The sequence below is a fragment of the Myodes glareolus genome, chromosome 3 (assembly GCF_982192425.1).
Source record: "Myodes glareolus chromosome 3, mMyoGla1.1, whole genome shotgun sequence".
Taxonomy (NCBI): Eukaryota; Metazoa; Chordata; class Mammalia; order Rodentia; family Cricetidae; genus Myodes; species Myodes glareolus.
The window spans coordinates 22,698,492-22,720,038 of NC_142028.1; the positions used below are offsets into that span (position 1 = coordinate 22,698,492).

A 21,547-nucleotide genomic window follows, 5' to 3' on the forward strand; every position below is an offset into this window, starting at 1 on the left:
GTGTCCATTTTGATCACATGTTCCAAACACTCCCAGTCTCATTAGATCAATCCCACTGTCTCAGTGGGTGGACGCACGCCTTGTGATCCTAACTTCCTTCATTTTCTCCCTCCTTCTGCTCCTCATTTGAACCTGTCCTGGAACTAGCTTTTATAGACCAGGCTGGGCTTGAACTCACAGAGATCCACCTACCTCTGCCTTCCAAGTGCTGGGATTAAAAGTGTGTGCCACCACCTCCCAGCCTAATCATTGCTTTCTAATGCTGCTTTCTCTGAAAGGTTTTCCTAGAGAATTTTTTCTTAAGAATTTTCACAAAAAATATCCTTTGATGTTTGATATATTGGAAAATTATAATTTACAACAATGTAAATCCCTTTTTAAAAAAAAGTAAGAATATTGAGGTTTTGAAATGTTTTCATAGTTAGGAGTATTGCCTGACCTTGCAGATGACCCAGATTTGATTCCAGAATGCACATTGTATCTTTCCACCATCTAAAACTCAAGTCCCAGGGAATCCAATGCCCCCTTCTGACTTCCACAGGTATTGTATGAATATGATACAAAGATACACATGCAGCAGAACATTCATGCACATAAAATAATATTTTTTATTTAAAAGTTATTTTAATTGAAATTTTTCTTGACCATAGCATAGAGTTTGTAGATGTATATTTTAAAAGAAATTTAATTATGCCTCTTTATACAGTAAAAGCATTTTATTCTTCTTTTGATTACTACTGAAAATTTGCCAAGTTTTTTTAGATAAAATTTGATATACAAGAGATTTACCAGATAAATACTTATTTTTTAATTTCTTGTCTGAGGAATTGAAATATATGACATTTATTTTCTACTAAAATATTCACGTAATTAGTGGCATACTTCCTACAGCTTATGCATGAGCCATAAGATATAGACAAGTATGGAAGAAAGAAGTAATGAGAAAATTAAAATGGGAAGACCTGTGCAGCAGTGGACAGAGTTCATGCCGTATCCTAGTCCATTTTTGTTACCATAATAAAAAACTCGGAGAAGCCCCCTTTCTCACAACTGTAGGGACTGACAAGACCAGCACCAAGGTGCCACCAACTCTCCAGGATCTGCAGCTGGTTCACTGCAGTGTGGAAAAGGTCATGTTGACAGAGCTCCTTTGCCTGGAGTCACTCTCATTATCACGGCATTAGTCCATTATTAATTTCAGAGATGTCAATAAAACACTCTTCCATTTCCAACTCTGGGCTTCCAGTGTCAAGGTCAAGAGCAAAGACTTTAATGAAGGTTCTACAGCCCAGATGTGAGATGGCTTAGGGTGGGAGTCCAGTTGAGACTAGGACTTTGTAAAGTTTTCTCAAGCTGCCTGCAGATGACCCCACACACAGAGATCAACAAAGGCCACACAAGGCCTTCAGTGTCCCCTGATGGCCTGGGCTTCCATCTATAAAACACTTGTCTTAGAATAACGCATCTGTGTCTGTGTGCATTTGCATTCACAGAATAAAGAAACTGGAAATCAGCATTTGTAAGAGTCACATTGGTTCTGTAGTCCATGCTTTGTACCACCAACTGCACTGGGAGAGCTGGCAGCATTGACAGTTGAATGCAGAGATCTGGTGTAGAAGGTAAAGGAATAGGAATGGCATTCACAATCAGGAGTCAGGACATGGGATTTCAGACATGTTCCAGTTTCTTTTGGCAGACCCAACGGTTGTCTGCAGAACAGGTGTCAGAAAACACTTCTGTCTGTGAGATGACTGCACAGCTGTTGTCTTTGTCCTTGCCAGTGACCTGTAATCTGAGGAGTAAAGAATAGCTACTCCTAGTGTATAGGATTTTCTTGAAATTACCACATCAGTCATCAGCCATTTTTGGACATTTCAGGATGCTAAGATTACATAGTGCTAAAGTATAGTAATCATAGTACAAACATTATAAATACACGCAATCATTAAAGATATCACCTAGAGAAGCCTCTAGAATTTTCAGTTGTACCCTCACTGGAGGAATCAAGAATATTTATCATCATGTATGAAAAGGAGAAGGTTTTATTCCTAGTTCTACTACAATAGTTCTTGTGATCATGTGAAAGGCATCTTCATTTTGCTGAGCTTCAGTTCCCTTAAAAATATAGGCTATAAGCAACTACTGCTTAGAGAAAGCATTGAGATATACATGAATGTATAACAATCATTACACAGTAGGTACTTAGTAAATGTATTCAACAGGAAGGGTGACCACAGTGGGTCTACAGAATTGGATACAGAGAAAATAAGAACCACAACTCGTGTGGTTCCTTCCCTTCTCATCCCAGAAATCTTGGGTCTTTGCTCTAGCACAACACTAGTCCCACAGCCAGGATTTCAGGAATCAGTGCAGGTGGGAAGGAGGCCAGAAGTCAACACTAACCCATGCAATTTCTCAGTGATGACAAAGAATTGCTGAGTTCAAGAGCAGCCTGTCTCAAATGGAGGATGTCACTCATCAGACAGTAGGCAGGGCTCCCTCACAGCTGACTTTTGCTAGTCATTCTTCATGGTGCCCCTTGTCCCTAAGCAATAAGTTTTAGGTCACACTAGTGCCTAGCATGCTAATCAAAGCATGAACTTCCCTCAACTCGGTTTCTATAAATATTCTTACATCTTATTTTTCATCTTGTAGCTTCTTCAATATTCAAGACCCTTTTCCTAAGGCCTGTTTGTTCAAATCAGTGATTTCTTTTCAAAAAGCATTTGGTGGATTTCCAAGGCTACCCCAGCCAGACATACAGTGAAAGCTCTAACTTTATCTCCTTTAATTCCCCAAATAATCCAGCTTGTGAAATTTTAAGTTTCCTCTTGTTTTCCTAACCTGAATACAAGGGCCCAAGGAGTTAGAATAAATACTTACTTCTTGGATATGTGAAAGAAATTTGGGGAAGGGAGGGAGAGTGGAAGGGTCAAAGTTTGTGTAGAAGTTAGGGGACTATTGTCGGGGAATCCCCCTTTCTACCTTGTTTCAACCACAGTCATGTGTGCTTCAGTCTCACTGTCCCAGACATTTCTGGGTGACTCTCCTGTCTCAACCTCCCATCTCCCTGCAGGAGTGCTGGGATACAGATGTGGACTTCTATACGGGTTCTGTGGACTGAACTGTGAGATTTAAACAGGTAGAACTCTTACACAGAATGTTTTTCTCAGTCTAGATGGAACAAAAGCCAGTTTGACTGACACTCTTTCTATTGTAGCCTGGCATCCTCCAAATTTACCTGCTCACTGCCATCTTATCAGATCATCCTTTTATCAGAGTGAAATCACACAGCAGCTGAGCTAATTCCTCTGCCTGACATGGATATCTTCACTTATCATAACATTTTCTCTATGAATCAAAACTAGGTAAGCATTTTACATCATAGCACACCTATACACAAAAATCATCACACACATGAAGAAAGAAAGAATAATTAATCATTACTATGTGTAAAATCATTTTTAAACAGCAATGTCTATACTGAGACATTCTGCCTAGAGAAAGTAATTTCATGACACACTATGGTGCAACTTTGTTACCACAGTTATAAAGCACTGCTGAATGATTTCTGTGTATGGGTAGAGAAATGATGTAGTGCCTAAGTGTGATTACTGTTATGTAGAGAGCTCAGGTTCAAGTTCTAGCACACATGTAACTCACAAATATCTGCAACTCCAGTTTCAAGGAATCTACTGCCTTTTTCTGACTAGTGTGAACTCCTGCATGAACATGGTATACATACATACATATATGCATTCAAAAACACGCAGAAAATAAAACAAATACATATGTTTTTAAATTTCTAAGAAAGTGTGTGTGTGAAAAAAGAAAGAGAAAAAGAAAATATATATGTTCCCCCAAAAAACATTAAAAACTATTTTATCTCTAACAGTAAAAAGTTAGTCTACTTCCTGTCTTTTTAAATCCCATTGTAATTAAATATACACATATTATTATAAAGGGTTGCTATCTACTTGTACATGAAACTTTGCAACTAATTCTGAAATTGACTTTTCAGTCTATTTCAACAATCTCAAGAATTTATACACTAAATTAAAATTACAAAATTTAATTTTCTGTAAAAATGAATGTGAATTGAATATTTAAATTAACTCATTTAATACTTACTGATCAGGATTTAAAGCAGAACCATTTGTCCACTTCCACATCTGCTCCACTTTTAAATATCTTAGTCCAATATAAAACTGATGTCCTTCTCTCTTTGAGAAATTCTGGAAGTATCTCTATAACCAAAACATAGTGGAAGACTTAATTTTCAATCTATTTATTCATGACATACTTTCTTCTACCAACCTTCTGAAACACTATTACTCCTGTTTAAAGTTCATCCTAGCTCCCCACCAGCATAATTGTCTCCTCTCTGAAACTAATCTCTATATATTTCTACTGTTAATTGATTCATCCCATTATTTTTTATTACTTTAAAGAAATACCAATCCAAATTCCCACTTCCTCCCCTCCTCCCCCTCCGCTCCCACACTCTCCACATCCCAGTGCCTCCCATCCCCCTCCAATCTTAAGAGAGGGCAAGGCACCCTGCCCAATGGAAAGTCCAGGGCCCTCCCCAACTACATCTAGGTTTTAAATTCTTTAAAATCCAAGTCTCCACTTCCTCAATGTAGACCATTGGTTAAAGTCCAGACATGTCATCAAAACTTCAAGAAAGTGTTATGTTCTAAACTGAACAATTTTATTATCAATTTACCAATTCTTCTTGGTCTTCAATGAGCAGCAAAGTGGCTCCTCTCACAGAGCAGTCAGCTAGACCTTCAGACCAAGGTCTGGAAGTTTGAGAAATAAATAAACATTTATTCCCGTATTGCTGCCAATCTTTCAGGCATGGTGGAATGGCTGATCTCCCTCGAGTAAAAAAGAAGACATGTTTATTTCTGCCCTTTTTCTGCTGCACAATAATCAACTCCACACAGGAGTCGTTTCATTTAGCACATGCTGGAACAAGGTTAATGTTGTCATATGTCAGGGAATCATAAATAATGACAAAGGATTAATTTTATGTTTGTTTTCTACTAATTTACTTCAGACAAAATAAACTGTCTAACATGTTCACTAAAATAATCAACTATTTTTCTTTTTTACATGATATTTGCCTTTTAAGATTCTGTGCACCAGCAACCTGAGGCAACATGGTCAGCTGGGTAAGAACGTAAATGTCAAGGTCACACAGCTTCAGTGCAGTTTCCAGCGCCAACACTTACAAATCTTGTGACTCTCTGCAAGTTCGTAATTGTTTTATGTTCTTCTCAGACATAAAAGGTGATCCAGCATCTTCATTGAAGACTGTTTTCAACTTCTACTGAGTTAACTCACATAATCTGTCAAAAATCATCTCTTATTATCAGGAAATTCTCGCCATACAATTACCTGTTGGTTCAGCCTTGATCGCTTGAGCAGGCACACCACATTTTTCTATTGCTGCTTTTCTCACTAAGAATCCCACTAGTAAATAAGGAAGCATACAGAGAGGATTAAAGGAGGAAATGAATGGTGGGATGAGTGTGCTCTTTTTGTTTTTCTTTCTTTTGGTGGGCGAATTGAGAGAGATTTCTCTGTGTCACAGCCCTGACTGTGCTGGAACTCTCTATGTAGACCAGGCTAACCTCAGACTCATGGAGATCCATCTGCCTCTGACTCCCAAGTGCTGGGATTATAGGTGTTTGTTATCACATCCAGCTTGTTTTATTTCTTATTTCAGGAAATCAAGTTATTTCATCTGGACATCTGGACTGAGAATAAAATATTGGCCCACTGAATTAAGGAAGAAATTTGGAAACAGGACATATCACAAGAAATACAAAGAACATATGGATTCAAACAGTGATGAGGTTGCATATCCTTGATTGGCAAGTCAATCTGTGGGTTTGCTCGTCTTCAATCACACCCACATCAAGAAAAGGTTTATCAAGCATTCAATGAGCTAAATATGGGATTCTTTTAGCTTTCTTTGTTATTATCTTTTGTCACAATTTGACTTTTATTTTTTATATTTCAAGATGCACATGTGCCATATCCTATAATGGATTTCAAAAAATTAAGAAGAATGGAAGAATGTTAAATTTCTGCAGTGGACATGGGATATTGCCCTATAACATTACATGCAATTGACCTTCCCCTAGGCTCAAAGAGGCCAAATGCTATGAAGAAAACTAATATGTATGTGGGGCAATTATAAAGCTAAAGCACTTGCCTCACGTACCTGAGATACCAAGTCCAGTCAGAATCAAGACAAGAAGAATCAGTCCAGCACAACTGAGTTTCAGTGCCAATCGATGCCACCGTGTGCACTGACAAACATCTAAGAAGTCAAAAGAATACACTTGTTAAATTGTCCACTTGGGTACATCTGAGATAAATGTCAGAGGTGGTTTCCTAAGACCTCCATTACCTACAAGTAATATTTCCAAAACTCCTGGGGTACTGATTGAACTGAATTTAATGCTACATTCTGTGCACAGTATTTTACACACACACACACACACACACACACGCACATGCACACACACACACACACACACACACACACTCACACGGAGTGTGGGAGGGTCAGTTTTCCATCTTAGCTAAGCACATGCTACATCTAGTGACTACAGATTTTACAATTTGCTAATTTGATGTTTGACAGTAAAACCTTTTTTTTTTTTTTTTTTTTTTTTTTGCTAAGTGGAGTACTGTAGAGATCTTTGTACTATTACCTTTTATTTCAAATAATGCATTATGGCTTCTCTTTGGGATGATTGTTCGGGTGATATCATTACTTTTCCAATTTGGGTTCATCACTGAGCAAGTGAGTGTTGCTGGGACACAAGCACTGGTTGCTAGTGATTCACTTCTTAACTTAGATGCTGAAAGATCTCAGAGTTGCTGTCTATGGTAGTGTCCAGTTTAAAACACTGAGATATTTATTCCTATAATTTTATAGCTAAAGTTTATAGTTAAACATTGTTTATAGTTAAACTGTTGAATGCAAGTAACAGAAGCTACAGACACTGAAATGGCAAAAACACTGTGTCTATAGCAGATAATGGGTACTGTGCTGTAACATGACATACATGTGTCTATAGCAGATAAGGGGTACTGTGCTGTAACATGACATACATGTGTCTATAGCAGATAAGGGGTACTGTGCTGTAACATGGCATACATGTGTCTATAGTAGATAAGAGGTACTGTGCTGTAACATGACATACACTGTGTCTATAGCAGATAAGGGGTACTGTGCTGTAATATGACATACATGTGTCTATAGTAGATAAGGGGTACTGTGCTGTGTAACATGACATACATGTGTCTATAGCAGATAATGGGTACTGTGCTGTAACATGACATACACTGTGTCTATAGTAGATAAGGGGTACTGTGCTGTAACATGACATACCATGTGTCTTTAGCAGATAAGGGGTACTGTGCTGTAATATGACATACATGTGTCTATAGTAGATAAGAGGTACTGTGCTGTAACATGGCATACATGTGTCTATAGCAGATAAGGGGTACTGTGCTATAGCATAACATACACTGTCTACCACATTGCACTGCCCAGACACCAGGTTTGACATCTCTGCTTTCTTTGGTAACTATCAACAATGGATATCTTATGTTTATTAGACAGTAAAATGTATTAATATTTGAAATGTGATCATCATGTACCACAACTTTGTGAATTTAACTTTTTGTTAAATGTTTAAAAAATTGGTTTAGATATGGAAAACAATAACAGTTGTGTTTATAAAGGTAATAAGCAGAAATACTAGATGGATCTTACATGTCTAATTGATCACAATTCTCCTTCTGCTGTGATTTAGCTTCTAAAAGTTCCATGCATTCACATCTTATGAATGACTTTATAGATTAATTATTAGAACAAAATACTGTACTAAGCAAAGCTTTCCTCTCACTTTTTGTTTCGGTTGGTTCTTTTCTCAGATTGAATTTCCTGTACCTTGGGCTAGTCCCAAACTCCCTCTGTGGTTAAGGATGACCTTGAGCTACTGACACTGCTGTCTCCATTTCTCAAGTACTAGAATTACAGCTGTGCCTTACCATGCATGGGTAGAAATTCCTAATTTCAATAGCTACAGATGTTTTTGTTTCGTTAGTTTTCTATATTTTAAATATTTCTTGGTGTAATTGATGGCATGCCTTGAGTTACATGTTAAAATTTGAAGCCAGATGTGCTAAAATGTTTTCTTATTCTCGTTATGTGGTCAAGAATTACCCACATGTCCTTTTCTACTCTTTCTTTTCTTTTCTTTTCTTTTCTTCATTATACTTGGTGGCTGAATTTTATGATTGCAGACAAACTCTAGTGCTCTTATGACTGTTAAGCAGTTTTAGGATGCTGACAAACAATCATTAAATGACTTAATTCACTTGATTCTGGCCATGTCAGAGGAGCAGCAGACGGCGATTGAAGTTCGAAGAGTTAGCATCCTAGCAGAAAAATTTCTGATGAGTGAATCTCTTATAGTCAAAGCCCAGAGACCACAAACTCCAGAATGTGTTTCATTTCTGCTGCACCTTTATATGTTTGCTGCTGTCATCTTTCTCTGGATTCTGGCTTGCTGTGAATGGGTGTGGGGAGATCCCCACTGCCTGTAATTCAGTGTGTTTGTCCCATGGAAATATCCTGTTTTACTGGACATTTTTACTTATGGATTATTATTAAGATAATTTCCTCTTAAACTGTACTGTTTAACTGAATCAATGACTCAATACAATAATTGTGTTAGTTTAAATAAGATTCTGATGATTGAGGGATTTTAATAAATATAGTAAGGAATTAAGATAGAGGATAGTTTTGTGGAAAAATTAATACAGGTAAAGGTAGGATAAAATATTGTCTTGCCTCTGATAAACCTGACACTGTAGAATATTAAAAAATAAAACAAGGAAATTTCACACAGCTATAGCACATGAGTTTCTATTGAGAAATCCTAGAAGCTGTGACTTAAGATAATGTACCTGGGTTCTTGGTAAAACTTATTTTTCACCTGTAATACAAAAAATGTTGAATCATGTTAAGTGATATGGAAATCATGTTGCCTTTTACTTGTATTCATTGTAATCAATCATTTGAAAACTAAAATGTTACCACATTATAATTTTTATATTGCCTGAAAGATTTTGTTGGGGAATATAAGCTTTAGAGGAAAAATAAAGAGCAAATATACAAGAACAAAGAAGGAAAACAAGAATGAGAATAAGGAAGAACAAAGGGTTAGGACAAAACCATGGAAAGAAAAAGAAGAAATATAGAGATAAGAAAATGGAATACATAACACAGAATAAAGAATGCAGAAGAAAGAAATCATCAAGAGAGTGAGTGCCTTACCCCTGACACCCGCAGATAAAAATATCATAGCACAATGACTCTGTGGATTCCCTCAGAGCCCTGTGATGCTGGAGGCTGGTCCTCTCTGCCCCTCTTCCCAGTTAGCAGAAATCATTTTAAGTGTTTTGAGAAAAACAAAAAAGGCAGAATGAGTAGAAGTGTTCCCAGGAGATAGGAGACAACTCCTCTTAGTCATATCGATAGACCCAGTAATTCACGTTCACTGCTAACTAAAACTTTTCACACATAAAAATCGAATGAACCTCTACAAACGTTCCCCATCATATCCTCTAGACAAATAATAACAACTATTTCAAGCCAATGAGATCATCTTAGACACTGTAGGGAATATGGAGGTTATCTAAAGTACAAAGGGATATGTACTCAGCTCCTGTGCAAATACCACATTTTATAGAAGAGACTTAATATCATAAGAAGAGGTTTTATAAGCAATATTCTGTGGACAGTGAGTAATACTGTGTGGTCAAAGTGAAACAAGACTGTCATGGGAGGAAACACAGTACACTGAACTTTGAAATGAGATCATGGAATGTCATTTCTGCTGTGTAAGCCATGCTGTGTGACTTAATAAGGAGACAAAAGCAGATACTAGACAAACTTCAAGGCTTCAAAGACACCACAAATATGAGAATATCAGTGTATTTATATCAATCTAGAATTTCTCCTGAACACTAGTGAGACACAGTGAGAAACATAGGGGACTGAGCCCAGTAAATAAGCCTAACAAGTCATGTTTCTCTCTCTCTCTCTCTCTCTCTCTCTCTCTCTATATATATATATATATATATATATATATATATATATATATATAAAATCATTTTATATTTCTCTCTTTTCTCAATCTTTCCACCCTCAAAATTCTGAATTCTTTTATATAATTTAATTATCTTTGTACAGTCACTATTTTTATGGTTTTTACTAAAAGTTCAATATTCAGAACAATCATATTTCAAATTTATAATGCAACACAATACAATACTGATGACAATATGTTAAGGTGTCATAAACCAGAAATGTTTATAAAATCATCTATAAAATGTTTGGACAATATCTACTTTAAGAACTTTCAGAATGTATGAAACAATTCTAATAAATTTGAAAGTATAGTGCCTTGTACAAAGCACTATTCAACATACAGTAATTCTATCCCCCCAACACACACCTACACACACACACACACACACACACACACACACACACACACAAGTGTTTTTTTAAACTAAAAGTAAAAGGATTATTTGGGTGGTTTTTAAAATTGTTATTCTTTCACACTGAAGAATAAGGAATTGCATAGAAATCCATCCCTGTTTGAGTTCTTCTGTATGAGAATAGAATGAGTGAATAGACATTTAAAAGACCATGTGAACTTTAGTTATGTGGAAGTTTCAGCTTTAGGCTGTTAGTTAGTTAGTTTATTTGTTTGTTATCCACAGAATAAGTCACCTTCACTGTTCCAGACATTTCAATGGCTTCCACTTCATGGTTATCTGATCCTATGAAATGTCTTCCAAATCCCTTTACACGGATCACATTCCTCCTGACAATCTCCACACTACATCGAGCACGCATGTTCCCTGACAGCACCACATAAATGTTCTCCTTTTTCATTTGCAAATCTAGCTTCCTCTAAGTCTCCTCTCTCAGATTCCCAGACATGGTACCCAGAGACTTCCAGGACTTGACTCAGCATCATCTCCCAGGAAGCCCTGCCATGATCACTTTGCTTGACATGATGCCATCTCTAAAGGAAAAATCTTAATTTCCATTTAAGTGTTTTTCTTGCTGGCATTAAGCACCACACAGTCTCTGAGTCAAGTGTCCAATGATTGCACACAAAAATGTCATAGAGACTCCATTAAGAAAAGATGTTCATGTTTGTTTACAGCTGGATCTTCATCTAGAAAAAATACTGACACTTAGATACTTATTTCTGAGTGAATGAGTGAACTCTGTACAAATTTTATCCATCCTACTATCAAGGCTAACCTTTGATCATGTGACCAGAAAGCAAGTCGCTGCCTATGTCCCTCTTTCTGTTTTTGTGTGTTTACTGGGAGATTTAATCACTTTGCTGTGAATTTCCCACACTTTGAGCTGTGTAGCTAATGGATCCAGGCAGTTTCATTTCTTTCACTACCTGGTCAGTATTTTCTCTTCACAGGCTTTGTTCTACCTTTATTCTACTGCTTCTGTCCTTTAGGTTTCTATTCAAGTTGATGATATGTAGGAAAATAATCACAATCAGGGCAGACAAACTTTCTAATCTCTTGAATTGGGATCATGGCACGTAGTGTTGAGGAAATCTCATTGTCTTTTTCAACATTCATTTTCTTACACCCACTTCAACAAGCCCTTTACCATCCTTTTACTAGGCTTGAACACAAGAAAAAGAAAAACATGCTGCTTCCTATCACGCTTGTTCACTGGAATCCTTTCAGCAGTTTCAAAGCCTCCTCCTTCCCCTGACCCAATGTGAAGATGATAATGAAGCAGATTTGATGATTCTAAGATGATTTCCTGATTTTCACTTTTTTGAATTTAATAGTTCCTACCCTGTCAGTGGTCATGTCAAAAAGTAGCAGGTGGCAATTGACTTCAGGAGATCCACCCACCGGAATTCAAGGCACTGATGGGTGTATCTCTGATAGACAAGGCCCGGAGGGCTTTGTTTCCAGAATGTCTTTTGCTACTGCTGTGTCTTTATGTGTTTGCCACTGACATTTTTCTCTGGTATCTGTCATGGTGTGAATGGGTTTGGGAGGATCACCACTGCATTTAATGTATTGTGATTATGTCACAGACATATCCTGTTCAAATGGGCATTTTTACCTGTGGATTATTGTGAAGATTATTGTCTCTTAAGTTGTATTGTTTCACAGAAGTAACGATTTTATACAATAATAGTGATATTTTAAATAGAATTTTGATGATTGGATTTTCAATAAATACAGTAAGGTGATGTAGGAGAGTCTTCATATAAATCTGTTGCTTTCATTGGTTAGTTAATAAAGAAACTGCTTGGTCTGATAGGTCAGAACATAGGTGGGTTGAGTAGACAAAACAGAACGCTGGGAAGAAGGCAATGAGGCAGAGCCATGCAGCTAGCTGCCAGGTCAGACATGATGAATATTTCCCAGTAAGTCACCACCTTGTGGTGAGATACAGATTATTAGAGTGGGTTGAATCAATATGAGAGTTAGCCAATAAAATGCTACAGATAAGGGTCTTCTTTTGTTTTCACAGAGGATGAGACCCTGTGGATTGCTTCTATCCCAATATGGTATGATAGACCACGTCCTCCTAAAAGGTTGCTGTGAACACCCTCAAGAAATTACTTTGCTCAACAGCCAACTGAGATAAATCTAGCTCACAGGTTATACCATGAGAGACCTGAATAACATCGCCCCCATTCAGCACGAAACAGTTTGGAGAGAAATAACTACACCCATATTCCCAAACATTGTTTATAAATGTTCTTTTACATTTAAAGGGGGATATGATATAGATACAAATAATTTGCATTGGTATGGATTTTAAGGTCAATTTTGTTATATGTATATGTATTTCTAATCTTGATTAAGGTATTGTGACTGTGTAGTTCATTTAAAAATGTAATGTATAGAATGTGGCTGGCACAGGGACTGTCTGAGAAGCCATTGGTAATGGCACTGGGACTTGTTTCCTCTGCATGTTCTGGACTTTTGGGATCCTAGTCAGTTTGGATGCTCACCTTCCTAGACCTGGAGGGAGGGGGGAGGAACTTGAACTTCCCATAGGGCAGAAAGCACTGACTACTCTTAGGGCTAGAGAGGGAGGAGGAGAGGGAGTGGGAGGAATGGGAGGGTATTGGGAGGAGAGGCGGAAGTGGAAACTTTTATAAATTAATAAAAAAATAAATTAAAAAAGATTACAAAAAAGAAAAAAATGTAATGTATAATTAGGAAATATAGGCTGTTAATGGATAATCATGAATAATAGTCAAGCTTGTAGTCATGTTAAATTTTCTAGATATATATAAAGATATATTTCAGTTAGATAGGCATTCTTCATATCTTTCAAAGACTACAAAATATGGCATTTTAAATGTTTTAATAACTTAGGGTTGTTAATGACAATGAGACATGTCTGCTCCTGGCAGCACCAATCTATTTAAAGAGGAAGAGAGGCATCGTAGAGGCTCCTTATAGAGTTTGATAGCCATTTGGGCAAGAAACTGCTCTTGCCTGGACTGTTTCATAGACTGGACACAGAGAACCCACAGAGAGAAAACTGCTAAACTTGCCTAAAGGTGAGATGGTCTTTCAGGGTTCCTGATTTATGAGAGTCTACGAGACATTCTGCAGGATACAGCAAAAAGTGACTGAACTGTCTTTAAATTTTCCTGCTTCATGGAAAATTCTGCTGGATACTATGGGCCTGAAGGCTGAAGATGGATGCCCCAATGGTACAGAGGAACTTTGGGTTACTGTCCAGGCAGCAAGATGTCTCTGTCATTTCTAGAGTTTCGAAGTTGCTTATTTCTTATTTGTTTAGGTAATATTATATCCTTCTGGAGTCTTTGATGGAGTTGAAGAATGGTTAGTCATAGTTATAGTTTTCCTTTGTTATGATAAAAGATAAAATAGATATAAATATTGTAACTGTAATTCTTGCTTGATACTTGGTTTGTTATATGTAATTTTACTATGTTAAAGTTAAAGCCTTTCTTTTTGTTTAAATAGAGAAGGGGAAATGATGGAGGAGGGTTATCTGTCTATGAGTTACTTTCATTGGTTAATAAAGAAACTGCCTTGGCCTGATAGGTCAGAACATAGGTAGGCAGAGTAGACAGAACAGAATGCTGGGAAGAAGGGAAGTGAGGCAGTCATCATGACTCTCCTACCCAAGATAGATGCGGGTTAGAATCCTTTCAGTAAGCCACCACCGCGTGGTGCTACACAGATTACTAAATATGGGTTAAAGCAAGATGTGAGAGTTAGCCAATAAGAGGCTACAGATAATGGGCCAGGAAGTGTTTAAATGAATACAGTTTCTGTATAATTATTTAAGGGGTAACCTAGCCGGGATCCAGGTGGGAATGCAGCCCGACGTTCCTACTACAGTAAGGTATTGTAATCGAAGTTAGTTTAATGGGAAAATTTATATCGGAAATGGCAGGGTATAGTGTTGTCCTTGCCCCCTGATAAAGCACGAGCTGAAGGGAATAGAAACTAGAACCAAGGAAGTGCCATGCAGCTAGGACTTATAAGTTTCTCTTGAGGAGCCCTATAGGCTGTAGCCTAGGTTAATGATTAAGGAAAACAATTGATTCCTAGAAGTTAAGCTAGCACAAGACTTTAAATATTAAGGTGTTAATGGGTTTTGGTATGCATCATAGCTAAAACCAAGCTTTATATCATGACAAGGTTAGTTTAAGATGTTTTTGTTAATAATTTGAGGTAGACAATCTTGGGGAACAATTTTCAGTTTAGAAAGGTACAGTTTTAATAGTTGTGCAAGAAACTCATGGAGATCAGGAAATAAAAACAATGATAATACTGGTTAATGGGTCTTTCTTGATCAGATAGGTTGGTGAACAAAGGAAATGTTCAATTTCTCATACCCATTTCTGCCCTCAGCTTTCTGATTAAAAAAAACCTATTGATGAATGGGTATGTACCCTGGGGATTTTAAGAGACATGATTGTTTTTCATAGATGAAAGTTTAGATTTGTGATTTTTTAAGATTTTTCATCAGATTACCTTTTGAGATAAATAATATAGTGATTGTTCCTTTTGTTGTAACCACATAATGCAGACTGCCAGCAGAGAATTGTCTGTCAAGAATACCTAGCTTGCTTACATTCTGTTAATCTATGTCAGGTTGCTTGTACATGAATGTATTTGAGTTAGGGAATAATTTCTTTTTCTCCTGTAACAACAAAAGGAGATCAAGGGAATACAGATTATAATGGAAGAAGTCAAGCTTCCACTATTTGCAGATGATATGAGAGTATACAAAAGAGCCAGGGACCTCCTATAGCTGATAAACAGCTTCAGTAATGTGGCAGGATGCAAGATTAACTCAAAAAATCAATAGACCTCCTATATACAAATGATAAATGGGAAGAGAAAGGAATCAGAGAAACATATCGCTTTATAATAACTACAAATAATATAAAATATCTTGGGGTAACTGCAACCAAACAAGTGAGAGAACTTTAAACCTTTGAAAAAAAGAAATTGAAGATGGTATCAGAAAATGGAAAGATCTCCCATGCTTTTGGATAGGTAGGATCAACATAGCAAAAATAGCAGTCTAACAAAAATCTTTCTACAGATTCAATGCAATCCCTAACAAAATCCCATCACAATTCTTCACAGACCTCAAAAGAACAATACTCAACTTCATATAAAATAACAAATACCCAGGATAGTCAAAGCAATCCTGTGCAATAAAGGAACTTCCAGAGGCATCACCATCCCAACTTCAAAGTCTGCTACAGAACTACAGTAATAAAAGCAGCTTGGTATTGGCACAAAAACAGACACATGGACCAATGGAATAAAACCAAAGACCCTAATACTGATCCACACACCTATGAATACCTGATTTTTGACAAAGAAACCAAAACTGTACAATTGAGAAAAGAAAGCACCTTCAAAAAATGTTGCTAGCATAACTGGATGTCGACATGTAAAAGAAGACAAATAGATCCATATCTATTCCCCTGCACAAAAGTCAAGTCCAAGTGGATCAAAGACCTCAATATAAATCCAGCTACACTGAAACTGATAAAAAAGAAAATAGGAGAACCTTGGACTTGTCACAGGTCAGGGAACCCTGACTGCTCTTTGGACTGGAGAGGAAGTGGGAGGGGAGAAGAGAGAGGGCGAGAAATGGGACGAGGGGAGGATGTGGAAATTTTTAATAATAAAAAAAAGAAAGTAGGAAATAGCTTTGAATTCACTGACACAGGAAACCACTTTTTAAATATAACACCAATAGCACAGACTATGAGACCAACAATCAATAAATGGGACTCCCTGAAACTAAGAAGCTTCTGTAAGGCAAAGAATATGGTCTTGTGACAAATTTAGACACATTTTCTCCCCCAGTCTCTGGTCACTTTTTACACCCCCTCATCTCATGTCATCCTTTTGAGTATTACCTCAGTCTTAAATGTTTCTTTCACTCAGATAACTAAACTCTCTGGAAGAGGAAAGGGCTGTTGTGCCTAATGCTAATTACTAGGTGTGCAACTGGATTAGAGTTGAGTCAAAGCGCTTGTGCTCTGTACCAGGATCCGGAATGGGCTGGACACATTACAGCAAGTCTGCAGTGTCTCTAAAAGTATTTTTCTGACTATGTGTGCAAAACATTACTTATTCGGAGTTTTTTTAACTGAAGCTTAATAGCCCTGTTCACATTTCATGAACTCCTTGAATAAAATTGCATTTAAAGTTTTCTCTCTGAAGTTGTGATTATCTGACACGTTTTTGAGCATGTGAGTAGGTGATTGTGTGAGCACGTAAGTGTTTGTGTTTATGTGCCTGTATGACTGCAGGTGTGTGCATGCCGCACTAGGTGTAGAGTTGAACGAACAACTTTCAGGAGATGATTCTCTTTCTACCAAGGGTATTGGGAATTGAACTCTTATTGTCAGGTTTGTGCAACAAGTATTCTTACCTGAGGAGTAAAAGTAATTTTCATCATACCAAAGCAACCATTTAAAACTGTAATTTAATGGAAACCATAACTCTAGACTATATTCAAGCACTAAAATGAGAAATAAAGCCTCTTACCTGAGGGAAGAGTTGGTGACGCCTGGCTAAGCACTCGGGTCCTGGCTACACTTAAATCAGCGTAAACCACTGATGTGTCCATTGCAGGTGGAAGATGTGACACTGACTTTTGGACGAGGTAAAACTCAAAGCTCTGTGAGACCAAATGAACAAAAGGAAATCCGCTGTGGACACTCTACTGTCTGCATCCACACCCACACCCACACTTGCAGTTGAGAGTTTCTCCGCTGTTACCGAATTTGGTATCCATTGTGCTCACACAGCTTGCATGTTCTTATCTTTCAAGCAGAAAGATTGTAGGCATTTTGAGAAAATTCTGGAAAAGACTTTTTGTCTTTCCTTCTTTAACCATCTGTTCTTGGATATTTCCTCAGAATAAAGGTCAGAGGAAATTACTACCTACTGTAGAATATTCCTTTACACAATGTGAATACATTTCACTGTGATTGGTTTAATGAAGATGCTGAACAGAATAAGTTTAGGCAGGAGAGCCAGATGTGGAGACTGCTGGAAGGAAAAATGATGAATCTGACATTGCCAGCCAGATGCAGAGGAAGCAGAAGATAATTTGCTATGTTAATAAATATGCCACCACATGGCAGAGTGCAAATAAAGAATATGGGTTAACTTAACATGGAAGAATTAGTTAATAATAAGGCTGAGCTGCTGGATGAGCATTTATAATATAATATAAGCCTCAGTGTGTTTATTTGAGAGTGGCTGCACTACAAAAAAATTCTGCCTACAACCACACAATCTTGAATTGAAATTTAAGGAATCACTCCCAACTAAACTTCCAGGAATTGATATAAGATATTTTGTGATTGATAGATGATTGATAAATAGATACATACAAACATACATAGTATATAGACAGATGATAGACAAACAGATATAGATAGGTAGATAGATAGATAGATAGATAGATAGATAGATAGATAGATAGATAGATAGAGATACATGATGAGGTAGACACATGATTTGATAAACACATGATGACATACATAGATGATAAAAAGAAAGGCAGATAGATAGATAGACAGACAGACAGACAGACAGACAGACAGATAGATAGATAGATAAGATAGAGAGATACATAGATAGATACCTAGAAACATAATATATAGTGACCTGAGGAGAGAGCCACATGTGTCTTTCAGCATTGTCCTGAAGATTCTCATGGATATAAAAATATTCACCTGACTGAAATGATGTTATCTGTCAGAGCTACTGAGACTGAAGGACTTAGGTTTATGGAATGTGCTAACTCCTCCTAGGTTTTTTTCAGGCCTAACGACTTAAAGCAAAACTACAAATTCCAAGTCAGACATTTGCAGATTACAGGTGAAGAAGAAAAGCAAAGATTTCCTTAAAATCACTTTCTGTGGTCAGACTGGAATTGTACCAGGTGCTCACAATTACATGGCAGTGGCAGCAGTCTCCTGGTTGTGAGTTGCAGAAGACAGGAGGTGTATACTCACAGCACGGGGAGCACATTCTTTCCCAAAGACCATTAATGATTACAAAGTGAGAGGAAGCCTGTGTAAGGTCTCACTCAAGACTCAATGAAGCCTCCTGAGCTGTCTCATTTTGATGACAGTCATTTCACTCAACACCACCCACAAGAATCTACCTCAAACGCCATCTAGACCTAAGATTTCAACAAGTGTGCAAGACCTTCCAGAGTTGTCCATCTTGAGTTACTCTATACAGTTCTAGAAAATTATTCAATCTAGCACGTAGAAATTTCATTGTATATTTTATAAGGTTCTCAAGTTTTATTATACATAAGAATCACCTAAAAATTTGTTAACAGTGCATGTTCTTTTCACATTAACTCCTTTCTTTGTCAAGATAGTTTAGCTTTACATAGGGAATGTGTGAATAAACATGCCAAGTACTAAGTTCTTTCATGGCAAACACTTGAATAAACAATACTGCTAATGAAAGCTGTGGGGATGAATAGGAAACATCAATAGAGTGAAGAGAAGTCTGATACTCTAAGCAGAAGACTCACATGATGCTGTGAGGAGACTGAACTTTAGCTGTAAGTTCTGAAACCATCTGTGGCTACGAGAAATCCACAGTAGCTCTGCTAAGAACAGCAGGTTTGAGGTGAGATGATTTCTGATAAAGATGCTGACAAATATCTCTGTTCTACAAAGTGTGAACTAAGTGGAAAAAGCAACCAGAGATTAGCATCATTTGCCCACATGAGTGGGAAGCAAACTGACCACTTGCTGGTTATACAGTGTCAGAAACAATAACTACTGCACAGTTAAATAGCTATCATCATGCAGATACTAAAACATACTCTCCTAACATTGCACTCCTGAAAATTTTAGCTGTGCTAATAATATCCTTTAATCATCCAATTTCCAGGATGATTTTTTTACCACGAGATACATCAGAATTCAGGACTGCCTTGATCTTGTCATAATAAAATATATAGATAGAGAGAAAACAGAAAATATTTTTTCTGAGAGAAAAATCTGTGAGAGAGATTACTATGTGGTGTTATATACAAACAATTTGGCATTAAAACTAAGTAAGTCAAATGGTGAATGATTATAAATATTCCAGGGTTTTAGAGTGTGGAAATAAAGAAAGTAATCTTGAATGTCTCAAGAAAAAATTAATGAGAAGTTTTTAACTAGAATTTTATTTTGATATCAAGCCATTGCAGGTTAATAATGGGAGCAAAACAAAAAGCAATGCTGCTCCTTCATGTGAAAACAGATGTAGTAAAATAATAATTATATTCGAGAAGGTGAAAATATTATAATTAAGTTGAACTGTGATGAAAAAAATCTTCTTCAGGCTACAAACAAAAAGGAATTGTGACATGAGCAGACTGGCTCACCAGGAGGCTGTAAGCTCTTCTTCTCCACAAAGGCACTGTTTTAGGCATTGACATACAGACCAGAGCACCTCTGTGAGAAGTCTGGGGACTAGTTAGGAAGTTGAAGTCAGGGCCCATTTAAACCAAGATGCATTACAGAGAAGAGGCTAGTCAACTGATGCAGCTCTGTCCTGCTTCATCCTGCAGAAGACCTAGGAGGAAACATCTGATACTGTTGAGAGACAGACCTATCCAAGACTTTCTCAAAGGCCCTGATGAAATAGAAAATGGAAACTATTTATGTGTCTTGGCCCAGGGTTGAATGTGGCAAGGGCAGTCTGGAGCTGGGGCCAGGCCTCAAAGGATTTTAAGTATCAGTCTGATCTTACTGCTAACATAACAGGTGATTGGCCTACTGAGATGTCTTCAGATCTTTGAAAAAAGATTTTTAAAACTTATCATAAAAGTTGTTCAAGGATACTGTTATAGGAGATTGTTTGTTTGATTCCCTGAAAATAACCACACAGAAACTCTATTAATTAATTCACTGTTTGGCCAATTTGCTCTAAACTTCTCTGTAGAGAGGAGGTGTGGGCAGGCCTGCTTTTTGTCCTGCCCGGCTCCCGCACGGCTAACTTAGCCCCGGAAATAACAACACACAAATTGTATTCATTTAAACACTGCCTGGCCCATTGTCTCTAGAAAGTTAGTTACTGGCTAACTCTCACATCTTGATTAACCCATTTCTAATAATCTGTGTAGCACCACGAAGTGGTGGCTTACCGGAAAAGATTCAGCATGTCTGACCTGGTGGTTGGCTCCATGGTGTCTGCCCATTACCCTTTTCCCAGCATTCTGTTCTGTTTACTCCGCCTACCTAATTTTCTGTCCTATCAGAGGGTCAAGGCAGTCTCTTTATTAACCAATGAAAATAACACATAGACAGAAGGCCCATCTACGTCATTTCCCCTTTTTCTCTTTAAACAAGAAAGGCTTTCACTTTAACATAGTAAAATTACACATAACAAAACAGTTATCAAGTAAGAATTACAGTTACAATATTTATATCTATTATATTTTTATCATAATAATGGAAAACTATAACTATAACTAACCATTCTTCAAATCCATCAAAGACTCCAGAAGGATATAATATTACCTAAGTAAACAAGAAGTAAGCAACTTCTAAAACTCTAGAAATGACAGAGACATCTTGCTGCCTGGACAGTCACCCAAAGTTAGTCTGTACCATTGGGGCATCCATCTTCACCCTACAGGCCCATAGTATACAGAGACATTTCCATGAAGCGGGAAATTTCAAAGACAGTTCAGACACTATCTGCTGTGTCCTGAAGAATGTCTTGCAGACTCTTTCATGAATCAGGAATCCTGAAAGATCATCTCACCTTTAGGCAAGTTTAGTAGTCCTCTCTCTGCGGGTTCTCTGTGTCCAGATTATACAACAGTCCAGGCAAGAGCAGTTTCTTGCCCAAATGGCTAACCAACTCCATAAGGAGCCTCTTCGAT

General features: G+C 37.3%; 1 protein-coding gene across 1 annotated transcript; it reads right to left on the reverse strand.

Moving 5' to 3' along the window:
* Positions 1 to 698: 698 nt before the first annotated feature.
* Positions 699 to 17,305, reverse strand: LOC125404257 (killer cell lectin-like receptor subfamily B member 1). Its single transcript, XM_085687208.2, has 6 exons — positions 17,179 to 17,305; positions 6,239 to 6,337; positions 5,407 to 5,481; positions 4,730 to 4,884; positions 4,132 to 4,247; positions 699 to 1,792 (listed from the first exon to the last, which is right to left on the reverse strand). Exons 1-6 carry the CDS (start codon positions 17,258 to 17,260, stop codon positions 1,669 to 1,671), a joined length of 651 nt encoding a protein of 216 aa, XP_085543334.1. The 5' UTR covers positions 17,261 to 17,305; the 3' UTR covers positions 699 to 1,668.
* Between the last annotated feature and the right edge of the window lie 4,242 nt (positions 17,306 to 21,547).